Genomic DNA, 13244 nt, shown 5'->3' on the forward strand with positions numbered 1-13244 from the left:
TTGGGAATTACATTTAATAAATATAAGGTACACACATAGTAGGGTGTTAAGTTTCTGTTTATAATGGAAACCACAATGCAGTGGCAGATCTGTTGCACAGCAGACACCACTGGCGCCGGATGGACCTCAGAATTGGGAAGATTTGACTTTTGAAGGAAAAAAGAGTGCTCTATGCAGTGCTAATTTCCCTGTCAAACTCTTAGGAGAAACAGGGATTTTCTGGCTGCCTCTTCCACTCCTGTGTACTAACATTGCTGGGGGCAGTTGCTATGTAACTGCTTTGGATCTGTGTCTGGGTCAGGTTGTTACCTAGATTAGTCTGCTTTGTCTTTTAAAGTTGAGGCTTTTTGCTTTGCTGGTTGCTGAGGATAGTGTATGTTCTGTGCATTTGTTTTCAGAGTCTTTGTATTTTGTTCTAGCTTATTGTGTTGTGTCAGTGCATCCTGGGACCTATGATCTTTCGTTGCTGTTTGCATTGAAGTTTGTCGTTCATTATTTCCATGTGATTCGGTTATTGTCTGATGAGTTGGTTTTTGATTTGTCTTGGCTATCTTGCTGGGTTGTACTTCAGAGCAGGGTCGGTTCAGTATATCCTTAATTCTACAATTTGTACTGGGTATACAGAGGAACTTCTGTGAAAGACTTTATGAAAGTGATGGTGCTGCAAGTCAAGTGCTGTACACTACGGCACGCTATATTGATGGGGTAAGATGTTTCAAAATGTGACCAGTGCTCCCTCTGATCGTGCACTAAGCATGTGCTACCAGGTGAGACTGGACAGCAGGCAGCATGCGCTCAGTGCACGATCTACATGGGGAGGGAGGGCAGGTCACCCCATTCAGAAATATCTTTATATCTGCTCCCTATCATTGATCTGCTCTCAGCTTGTATTCTAATACTGTCTCCTGTCTACTCAATTGCTGGACTCCATATTGTGCATCGGTGGCAATCCTCATTTGGTTCCTATCTTTTACAAGCGTGTTTATACCAGTACACTATTGTGTAATTCAGCTCTACTGCAAGTCCTGGGAGTATCTGACAGCGTTAGCATCTTGCAAAGGTGACTGCTAAATGTGAAGTCCAGTTCTGAAATCTTGTGAACAATGGGTGTTGTTACACAAATATAACAGAATTTGCAACAAAGCCTTCAAACAGCGACTGAGGAAGGTGTGAATAGAGCCTTAGCCTCTACAGTAGATCAGGAGCAATTCTGTGAGCTTTAGAGCTGAAATCTTGTACCATTCCTGTGTGTGAAGCCACTGAACAAGCAAGAAATGCCTTGAGAAAGATCCTAAAATTGTTATAAAACTACTAAAATATTTTTATTTAACCACAGAAATTAAATGATGTCTACAGACTGATCGGTAGCGGACTCATTACCTTTTTTTTTGCTCAATGGTTTAGTATTCGTTGCAGGTTTTGGTTCGTACACAGATTCAAAAATGCAAATGAGTTCTTGCACAGCTTGCTCAATCTGTTCACTTCTGTGGTTCAAATATTTTGCCATTTCTTTTGTGTAAATCTAAAAATGATGGACCAACAGTTAGGTACTTACCTACTGCAGCTAACTGTAAAGTCATGTTAGCTTACACTCTAAACTTTTTTTTTTGTATTTTATCTCTATCACTGCCGGCAGCGTGAATGTATACCATATATTCTGTGTGCATATCTGCTCAATAAGGCCTCATGCACACAAACGTATTTTGTTTCCGTGTCCGTTATGGTTTTTTTGCGAATAGGATGCCGACCCATTCATTTCAATGGGTCCGCTAAAAATATGGACAGCACACCCTGTGCTATCTGCATACGTATGTCCGTTCCGTAGGCCCTCAATAAAAATATACCCGGTAACATGTCCTATTCTTGTCCATTTTAGGCATTGTTAAAATGTATCCGCAAAAAAAAAAAAAAAAAAAAACGATGGCATACGGATGTCATCTGTTTTTTTTTTTTCGAATACGCATTTTGCGGACCGCAAAACACATACGGTCATGTGCATGTAGCCTAAGGAAGTAAAATTTGTAGCTGGCTGTAGGTATGTTCTTGTGAGCAACAACAGATTTCTATGGAAGCCATAGTACAAGGTGTGAGCACTTGTCACATACATTCACATTAGTACAGAACATTTCTTGTAAATTAATACGATGCATCTTCCTGCCAGCAACATTGCTACTGGAAATCATTACTTGAGTGGATAAAATTTAACAAATAAGTAGCATAATTAGTATTTTACAGGATTCTGAAACTAAGATGACCCAACCTGGTCTCCTGTCAGAAATAAGCAAAATATTTTTTTCTTTATGAGAAGATATTGGGGTCCAAATATTTAGACAGTGTAAACCTAGACTACACAATGTAAAGGTGCACATAAATCTGGTGCATCTTTAGACACTTGTATCAAACTATATATACATGACCTATTCTTTCTAGTACATTGTGCTAAACTGTGGCACAATTTTGTTGCACACTGCCCCTTACCTGCTTATTTCATGCTAAGCTATGCCCTTTTGTTGAGTAAGGCACAATAAGTGTCGAAAAACACATTAATGGGGGATCTCCAGAAATAAGGACTTTATATCGAATGCCTGCAGCCTGCCTTCATAAACTGGATGCAGCGAAGCATATAACTATACCCATGCAGCACTGGATGTAAATGGTTCAGGGACCTGAACATGAACACGTGGGAGCAAGCACAGAGGGCTGGTGTGGCGGGAAGCAAGTATGTATAAATCTTCTATTTATGGAAGCAGGCTGCGGGCATTAGATAAAATGTTTTTATTCCCTTTAAGCTTCGTAAATCTCTGCCATTGTGAATGTATATAGTCTAGTCCTATGGAGTTTAAAGCGTAACCGTGTTCACAGTCATTAATCTCTTCAGGAAAAAAGAAAAGTGTTGTATATGTAGGGACTCCCCAGCTATTCAGCACTATGGAGGCCATGAGCAACTGTTTGACATATATTGCTATTGTGATACGAAACTCAGAATTATTATTCCTGTAACATTTTTGATAACCCTAACCCTAACCCAAGGGACACAATGTTTTATGACCTTAGAGCTCTTCTATCACAAATAGATCAGTCGTTAACTTTTTAGTCTGGAAATGTGCAGCACGTGTAATATACTTACACACGTGAATGGTATATGGTGTGGTAGACACGCTTTACACTGGCAGATCTATCTATACACAATACCTCATTACGAGCAAGCAGATTTTCGACTGTGGTTGGTCCATCATCAGGCAGGATTATCAATAAGGTTTCTGCTATATCATTCAAGACTGTATCAATGCGAATCCTGTGGATGCCATTCACCTGTAGATTGAAATATTAGAATATTTAAAAGTCATTCAAGTCTTGTCATCTTAATATCATCAAATTAATCCATAAAAAAATATATTGGATTTACAAATACAGAACTGAGAAACTATCATATGTCATATAATGTGAGGAGTAATTTAATTAGAGACACTGCAAGCATCAGCGGAAAACCTGCTGCTAAGTACAAGGGCATACATTTATCCCAAAAATCTCATTTAACTGTGCCAAATTTATTAGAAGGTGGATTCCTGTTAACATATTAGAAAAACATACAGTACAGACCAAAAGTTTGGACACACCTTCTCATTCAAAGAGTTTTCTTTATTTTCATGACTATGAAAATTGTAGATTCACACTGAAGGCATCAAAACTATGAATTATCACATGTGGAATTATCTACATAACAAAAAAGTGTGAAACAACTGAAAATATGTCATATTCTAGGTTCTTCAAAGTAGCCACCTTTTGCTTTGATTACTGCTTTGCACACTCTTGGCATTCTCTTGATGAGCTTCAAGAGGTAGTCACCTGAAATGGTCTTCACTTCACAGGTGTGCCCTGTCAGGTTTAATAAGTGGGATTTCTTGCCTTATAAATGGGGTTGGGACCATCAGTTGCGTTGTGGAGAAGTCAGGTGGATACACAGCTGATAGTCCTACTGAATAGACTGTTAGAATTTGTATTATGGCAAGAAAAAAGCAGCTAAGTAAAGAAAACGAGTGGCCATCATTACTTAAGGAAATGAAGGTCAGTCAGTCCGAAAAATTGGGAAAACTTTGAGAGTGTCCCCAAGTGCAGTCACAAAAACCATCAAGCGCTACAAAGAAACTGGCTCACATGCGGACCGCCCCAGGAAAGGAAGACCAAGAGTCACCTCAGCTGCGGAGGATAAGTCCATCCGAGTCACCAGCCTCAGAAATCGCAGGTTAACAGCAGCTCAGATTAGAGACCAGGTCAATGCCACCCAGAGTTCTAGCAGCAGACACATCTCTAGAACAACTGTTAAGAGGAGACTGTGTGAAACAGGCCTTCATGGTAGAATATCTGCTAGGAAACCACTGCTAAGGACAGGCAACAAGCAGAAGAGACTTGTTTGGGCTAAAGAACACAAGGAATGGACATTAGACCAGTGGAAATCTGTGCTTTGGTCCCACAGCATCTTGCAGCGGCATGCTATTCCATCCCGTTTGTGTTTAGTTGGACCATCATTTATTTTTCAACAGGACAATGACCCCAAACACACCTCCAGGCTGTGTAAGGGCTATTTGACCATGAAGGAGAGTGATGGGATGCTGCGCCAGATGACCTGGCCTCCACAGTCACCGGACCTGAACCCAATCGAGATGGTTTGGGGTGAGCTGGACCGCAGAGTGAAGGCAAAAGGGCCAACAAGTGCTAAGCATCTCTGGGAACTCCTTCAAGACTGTTGGAAGACCATTTCAGGTGACTACCTCTTGAAGCTCATCAAGAGAATGCCAAGAGTGTGCAAAGCAGTAATCAAAGCAAAAGATGGCTACTTTGAAGAACCTAGAATATGACAAATTTTCAGTTGTTTCACACTTTTCTGTTATGTATATAATTCCACATGTGTTAATTCATAGTTTTGATGCCTTCAGTGTGAATCTACAATTTTCACAGTCATGAAAATAAAGAAAACTCTTTGAATGAGAAGGTGTGTCCAAACTTTTGATCTGTACTGTATCTATGCCTGGTGGACAAAGGTGTAAATATGATGCACATTTTACACTATTTTCAGTTTTTCTTATCATTAAAAATGTCTAGAAATTGGAGACCATGTCCTCTCCCTCTAAACCATGCTCGAGTGCAACATAAGTCAGAAAGTTTTGTAGAAATATGGCGTATGCATAATGTGAGACTTCCTAAAATGGAGCAGATTTACCACTGCAAACTGAACCAGAATTCTGGCACACAGGTCATATGCCATATTTATCATGTGTTGTAAACACATTTTTGCCATGCCCAACAAGGGGGCATGACTTAGTGGCAGAGGGGGAGTAGCTTCATATGAGCCAAAATTCTAGCCGTAACGTTTAGCACAATCTAAGCCATCTTACAGGTGGTATAAACTTAAAACAATCTGATTATCATTCAGCCCCAGCCACTGCGATAAATCTTCCACATCTATGATTTATCAATGTGATCGACCTCCTCAGGATGTCCCTAGCTTTCTCATTTCGACACATGAGATGAACAGTAACTAGTCAGGTCCAGCTTTGATATAGGCAGTATGATCTCCTGTATCTGTTCATGTGCTGAACATGGCTGCATCAAAGTGAAGGAAGCCAAGCAGAGTCCGAAGAAGTGGTCATGTGGATGAATGACGTACCTGCCATTACCTTGCATCCAGGGGCGGACTGGGAACTTAAAGTGGCCCTGGAAAAAATAATAATAACAGTGGCCCCATGTTGTTGGCTGGTCCAAATTGACAGAAGGCGGGACTACAAAAGTAGGCGGGGCCAGAAATAACTAGTGCAGGACGAAATACCACCCCTGCAGAACCAAATATATACTGCCCTAGCAGAACCAGATACCACAGTGCAGCACAATATACTGTCCCAGCAGAACCAAATACCACAGTGCAGCACAATATACTGCCCTAGCAGAACCAGATACCACAGTGCAGCACAATATACCGCCCCAGCAGAACCAGATACCACAGTGCAGCACAAGATACTGCCCCAGCAGAACCAGATACCACAGTGCAGTACAATATACTGCCCCAGCAGAACCAGATACCACAGCGCAGCACAATATACTGCCCCAGCAGAACCAGATACCACAGTGCAGCACAAGATACTGCCCCAGCAGAACCAGATACCACAGTACAGCACGATATACTGCCCCATCAGAACCAGATACCACAGTGCAGCACAATATACTGCCCCAGCAGAACCAGATACCACAGTGCAGCACAATATACTGCCCCAGCAGAACCAAATACCACAGTGCAGGACAAAACACTGCTGCTTGCCCCACAGTATGAAGATGTATTATCGTCCTGAGGACAGCAATATAACAGAATTTAGGAGGACCCTTGCAGGCACTGGCCAGGTGCATAAGTGCTTAATGCTCCTATATCAATTAATGCTAAGAGCCATCAGATCTTTATGTACCTTGCTGACGGCCAAGAGGAGGAAACCATGTGTAGGGTAGTGGAAGTTAGATAGGGGCAATTTGAAAAACAATCATGGATATGAGGGAGCTTAAAATATAACTTTTACTAGTGTACCTTTTAAGAGAAAAAGCGCCACGTACAGATAATGAGGATATGGCTTAAAAAGTATGGAACAATCTTACCATTCCGACGCAACCCTGATAGGGATCAACCGAGCGTGGTGGAAGAAATACACCTGTGTCGGTTGTTAGATGTGGTCGTTGGTTGTTTGGAGATGTAGACAGTGCAGGGAACCAATATCCCTAGTGATCCCTAATTGGGGATGGGGGCATTGCTATTGTGCACCTGCCTGTCTATACAGAGTTCATAGCCCGCAAGGGGCGGCCCTATCCGGATACCTTAACCTAAAATGGGGAGGTATCCCTAATATCACCTATAGGATAGTTCCCGACGTGTCACGTTTCAAGTGGTCTATCATCAGGGGAAAGATCCAAAATATGCAAAAGGCAATCCTGCAGGAAGAATATAGTCAACATGAAGATCTAGACAACATAAAAAGAGGTTCACATGAGCTGAGAACTATGAAGAGACAAAACAGGGACATACCTGAGATCAGTGGATCTTAAGGGTACAAAGGAGCAGGACAGCAATGGTCCTATTAGGTGGAAGACCCCACAAGTTGTTGGGGGGCACCTCTGGGGCAGCCGAAATGATGTCTTCAGCTGCACGCCAAATGACCTTATGGACGCTGTATTTAACAGCAAAAAGCGCGCCCTGTATCTCCCGACCGCCTCCCGGAGTCACATGGTCCGGTCACGTGACCAAGACGTCACGCCCCACCAGCGGGGCGTGGCTAACGCATGGAACGCAGCGCACCAGTCAGTGGAGCGCAGCGTCCGGTCACGTGGGGCGGCCGAGAGGTAGGGAAGAGAAATGCGCTCGTTGCTTAGCAGCTGGGTGACGCCGGTGAGTGCTCTGACGTCAGGTGCCTGCTGCAACAGAGCAGGCATGATAGCCAACGCTCGGATAAACATTTAGAAAGCATTTCATGCAGGCGGTCAGGGTAAGAGGCATAAATGCTCATATATTAGCATGCCGAAGAGCAAATATATTTATGGACATGAACAAAAGAGTGGCGAACATTAATAAATAATGGGGGGGGGGGAGGAGGGGGGCTATAGGCAAGATTCCCTCAATGGGTACAATGAGAGTTGTGGATGTGTTTTGCCACAGGAGTGTCTTTGAATTTGGCCACATTATTGAGGTGTTCCCCTACTCTCCTACGAAATTCCCTGATTGTCTTGCCTATGTATTATTTTCCGCACTGGCAGATAATCCGGTAGATAACCCTGTGGGTCTTACAATTGATGTAGTGACGAATGGCAAACTCCCTACCAGTAATATTACTCAAAAATGATTTGCCAGTCTTAATGTATGGGCAGGCAATGCAACCGCTGCAACGATAGCAGCCCCGGTTCGGGTTCTGGAGCCAGGCACAGCTCGACGATGGTTGTGGGGTGTATTGGCTTTGAACCAATCGATCCCGTAGGCTCCTTCCTCGTCTTAGGATATGCTTGGAGAATCTCCCAGCAACTCCCTCAGATCCGGATCCATAAAAAGGATGTGCCAGTATTGGTTGATTAGGCCGTTAATGGACTTGGCTTCGCCATCATAAGAGGTTATCAGGCGAATCAGTTTGTTAGATGGTACTGGTTTCTGTTTGGGGGTGAGGAGAGTAGAACGTTCTTCCATTAGGGCTGATTTAGGCACGCGATCAGGATAGCCTCTTGCCAAGAATCTTTGGCGAAAATCAGCCGCTTGGTGTAAGAATTCTTTCTTACTAGAACAGTTCCGTCTTAAGCGTAGATACTGTCCCTTAGGGATCCCACGTTTGAGAGGAAGAGGGTGTTCGCTTTCCCATCGAAGGAGTGAGTTGGTCGAGTTAGGTTTTCTATATACAGATGTATTCAACTCGCCCATCTGGTTCTTGGAAATCAGGACATCCAGAAAGGGGAGGGCCCGTTCATCTGATTCGTATGTGAAACGGAGCCCTACCTCATTACTTCCATGCCATATGACAAAAATGTTGTCAATATATCGTGCCTCCAGTCCTATGGGCTCGGTATGGAGGACACTATCATCTGTGAAGACCAGAGTTGCTTCCCACCAGCCCAGGAACAGATTTGAGTACGATGGGTCGCATGGGCTCCCTATCACAGTGCCCCTGAGCTGGTGGTATATCCGCCCATTAAATGAAAATACATTTCTGGTCAAAGTGAATTCAAGCAGCTGAAGAATTAGGTGACTGTGGGCACGGTACTGACAAACCTTGAGTTTGGAGGAAAAATTGTACGGCTTTTAGACCCAAATCGTGAGGGATGCTGGAATAGATCGCTTCCACGTCGATGCTGGCAATTAGGTCATTAGCTTTGACGTGGACCCCTTCCAGACGTTTTAATAGGTCGGTAGTATCGTGTGTGTAGGATGGTAGAGCTACAACGAAAGAGGCCAAGATCTGATCTATGTATAGGCCCACATTCTGACACAAATTGCCTACCCCTGATACAATGGGGCGCCCTTTAAGGGGTGATACCCATTTATGTAACTTGGGCAAGCAATAGAATGTTGCCTGCCTAGGAAATGTAGGAAACATGAAATGGTATTCATCCCTTGTAATCAGATTGGATTTAAGGGCATCATCCAAGATGTCCCTAAGCTCATGTTTATATTCCTCAATGGGATCTCGAGACAAAATCTCATAGGTGTTAGGGTCCCTCAGTATTAATTCACACATCTGTCGATATTGTTCGTTATCCATCACCACCACATTGCTCCCCTTGTTAGATGGTTTGATTACCACTGACAGATCATGTTCCAGGTTGGACAATGCAATGGCCATGGCACGATCACAATTGGATCTCTGTTTGGAAGCGGTCAACTCCGCAATCTGAGTAGTCACCAAATCCGAAAATACGTCTATACAGGAGACCTCACTAGTGGGAGGAGGCATTTTGTTGCTTTTGAGTTTAAGGATAGAGAAGGGACCAGTGCCTTCACTTAGTGGAAGCTCGTTACCTAGATCAAAGAGAAGACGTACATCAGACAAAATATCAAAGGGTATGCCGAGTTCACGACACTGCCTGCTGTCTTGGTGCCAAAAGTGTTTATGCCACCGAAGTTTCCGCACAAATAGATTTATGTCTTTCACTATGTGGAATTTATTAAACTTCGGTGTCGGCACAAAGGACAGGCCCAGTTTTAGAACTCGGATTTCAACTGATCTAAAGGCTGTGAAGAGAGGTTCACTACTTGCGGGCCAAGAGGAGGGATTAAGTGGCCCCCTGGGTATCGGCCCACTGGGAAATTTCCCTGTAGGTTCCATGGCCAATCCGCCCATGCTTGCATCCTATGGATGTGGAGGATGCTAGTCTTCATTGATTACATAGCAGGTACCAGGCCAGCTGGGGGCTTCACTGTGAGTGCTGGGTTACAATATTAAGTCATTTATAATTGTATGAGTCAAACATTACTGCTTAAAGGGTTTCTACCACCAGATTTGGTCCTATTTAGCTGACTGACACTAGCGATGTGCTAGTGTCAGCAGTCCATAACAGTGTTCTTACTTATCATCTGTCTGCTGCCGTTCACCTTAAAAACTTTTATAGATATGCTAATGAGCCTCTAGGTGCTATGTGGGAGTCATTAGCACCTAGAGGGCTCAGTCCTCTAACCATTTCAGCCGCCCATCGCGTCCCTCCAGTCCGCCCCGCTCCTGTTGATTGACGTGAAACTTCTCAGTATCTCGTACCAATTCCCGCGCCTGCGCCGTGCGCTTCTGTATTCTCCCGGCGCCGGCTTCCTCACTGCGCCTGCGCCAACTACGTTACACTGAGGAAGCCGGCACCAGGAGCGCGGCATTCACTCACTGCGCCGAACACAGAAGCGCACGGCGCAGGCGCGGGAATTGGTACGAGATACTGAGAAGTTTCACGTCAATCAACAGGAGCGGGGCGGACTGGAGGGACGCGATGGGCGGCTGAAATGGTTAGTGGACAGAGCCCTCTAGGTGCTAATGACGCCCACATAGCACCTAGAGGCTCATTAGCATATCTATAAAAGTACGTTTTTAAGGTAAACGGCAGCAGACAGATGATAAGTAAGAACACTGTTATGGACTGCTGACACTAGCACATCGCTAGTGTCAGTCAGCTAAATAGGACCAAATCTGGTGGTAGAAACCCTTTAAACCATTTTTGCACCACTTTTTATAAAGTGGACAACGCCTTTAACAAAACGGTTGCTGATAAATATTCAATAAGGTTGCAGAAAAATCAGCATGTTACATAGATTTTGATGCAGATTTGTTAGATAATTCACCTTTTGCATTGCAAAATATAAAGAAGGATATAAAAAATTTGAATTGGTTCTAAACCAGGCAGCCTTTTACTAGTCAGCTGTCATAAACCTACATTTACTGTACACACATGTACACAATATTGTGGTGGAAATTTTTTTTGGACATGATGCAGGGTAAACTAGTCAAGAATTTCTATATTTGACAGACCGGACAGGATTAGATCTTGCTTTAAAGGCTATGTACATCTTTGGGGGCAATTTATTATGATTTTATTTTACTCATTTTGGGCTTAAAATATTTTTTTAAAGGCATATTAAAAATATTAAGCTCTTTTGTCACAAAGTGTTAACAGTTTTTCTAGCTGTGAGAATCATACTTTTTACTTTCATTCTGTGTCGGTCATCTAATAACCCTTATCTCTATTTACTAAGAGGTCATTGTTCTGTCTTCATACACGTTCACACAGTGTGCAGTCTGACATTCAGCATAAACCATTCCTGTCTTCCAAATAGGAGGAGTGTTCTTTGTAGTCTAACTTGTTTATTGGTCAACAGGTTGTACTCCTGCACGATGAGCGTGAGAGATTGTGCTAGTGTGCGGTAAAACTACAAATAACATGCATAAGTATAACGTATAGAATAGCATGTGCTGTAGCATTTGCATAACACTGAAGCATATGGTAAAATGGCTGCCTAACATAGGACTAAATGTCTAACTAACAGTAGTAACAACTCCCAGAGTAACAATTACAACTGACTGAACAGCTCTGCATAACATAATATCCCTGAAACAAAGGTAGATCTCTCACCAGATATGATTTTACAAGGATGGTGGAGTTTGAGAAGGAGATATGCAGAAGGACAGCTCTGCTGATGTGTCCTGGTGACTTCTCTTTCCCAGGATGCGTTGCACTCCCACAATGCTTTGCACCACCCACAATGCAGCAGTCTTTGTAATAGGAAAAACAAAGTGTAATACAACTTAACACCGCTAGATGGTGCTATAACCACACTAATCACTACAGAAATACCAAAACTGAGGCAGACGTGATCTATAATGATTCTCAAACTCTGCTGGGCAGAACACTCCCCATCTGGTGTCAACAGATGCCACTACTAGGTCCTTCATTCTTAGCAACCCTTTTTGGTCAATGATGGGATCAAGCTTCTTCAAAGCGCTATCCTTGGAGACTGTTTGGCCTTTGCTGAGGTAGTCTACTTCCTTAGCATAACATTTACATTGTATAGTGTGAGTTATTATGTTCTTTCCAGATTAGGAGCGGTAAAGGCGTGTTTGCAGTGATGCCAACCTTTGCAGGGCTTCTGGCTCACAAGTAATGTCAACTTGTAAGACTAAGGTATACGAACTACACAGGCTATAGCACAAACGAGCAACATCCAGGTGGAGTTATAAACACTTATTTAAGCCACATTCTCATCAGTAAGGAGTGTTTATAAGAGATCAGAGATAAGGAGTTATCAGAGTGAAGACAGATAGCATGCTACTACAGAATCTCACGGCTGCACAGAGAAAAGGACTCCAAATGTTTAATACATGTTTAATATATGATTTTTAGCTTAAAAAGAGTGCAATGTAATAATAAAAATATTGATCCCAAGGTGTACATAGCCATTAAGGACTGAAACAGCAATCCTATTTCTGTTAGATAAGTAGAGGTGAGACTGCAGTAATAAGGAGAAATACACCACCACTTCCAACGATCACATACCGCAGATTCTGCTTCTGAATAACAACTCAGACTGGCCACGGTCCGGGCTGCTCATACCTCTCATACCTATGCAGGAATCTCCATCTTCTGGGCACCCATCTATAGTGCACGAGCCAATGTTGTACAATCACATTACATTCTTTAGGGCTGTGTCCCCTAATGGACACAAAAGCCTAGGAGACAGAGCAGTAAGTAAATCGAATCCCAGCAAGTGCTTGTAACGAACTTCAAGGTTTTATTAAATCTAATAAAACCTTGAAGTTCGTCACAAGCACTCGCTGGGATTTGATTTACTTACGTTGTGGACTCGTATCCTCCCCGTGCAGCTGCGCCTGCCCCTTGGTCCAGGTGCCGGCTATTCCTTGGATTAGGAGACAGCAGGACGCATAGCCATGAGCAGCCTGCAGCATGAACCATAGCCAGTTCCTCCTACTAGTTAAAAAAATGATTACTGTAAACTCTCTATATAACTGGAGATACACTTATTGGACTTTATTGGCTAAAAAATGGTGTTCAGACATTTTCAGTTTTATAGCAGTGACTGTATGAATTGTATCCAAAACCAGGATTGTATCCTAAAGCGGCAGATACATGCAACAACAGTACCCAGTAAAAATAACACATGCAATGCATTTCGTAAACTCTTCAGACTCTTTCACTTTTTTACAATTTGTTATATTACTCAGGACTTAGTTGAAGCCCCT

General features: G+C 43.0%; 1 protein-coding gene across 1 annotated transcript in view; it reads right to left on the bottom strand.

Annotated features, from left to right (window-relative positions):
- Positions 1-13244, bottom strand: part of DNAH8 (dynein axonemal heavy chain 8) — a 478630-nt gene that overhangs the window by 351261 nt on the left and 114125 nt on the right. Inside the window, exons 19-20 of the mRNA XM_044291082.1 lie at positions 3193-3312; positions 1381-1522 (exon numbers count right to left, since the gene is read on the bottom strand). Coding sequence (XP_044147017.1) covers positions 1381-1522; positions 3193-3312 — 262 coding nt within the window. The remainder of the gene's footprint in view (positions 1-1380; positions 1523-3192; positions 3313-13244) is intronic.

The sequence above is a fragment of the Bufo gargarizans genome, chromosome 4 (assembly GCF_014858855.1).
Source record: "Bufo gargarizans isolate SCDJY-AF-19 chromosome 4, ASM1485885v1, whole genome shotgun sequence".
In the NCBI taxonomy this organism is placed as follows: Eukaryota; Metazoa; Chordata; class Amphibia; order Anura; family Bufonidae; genus Bufo; species Bufo gargarizans.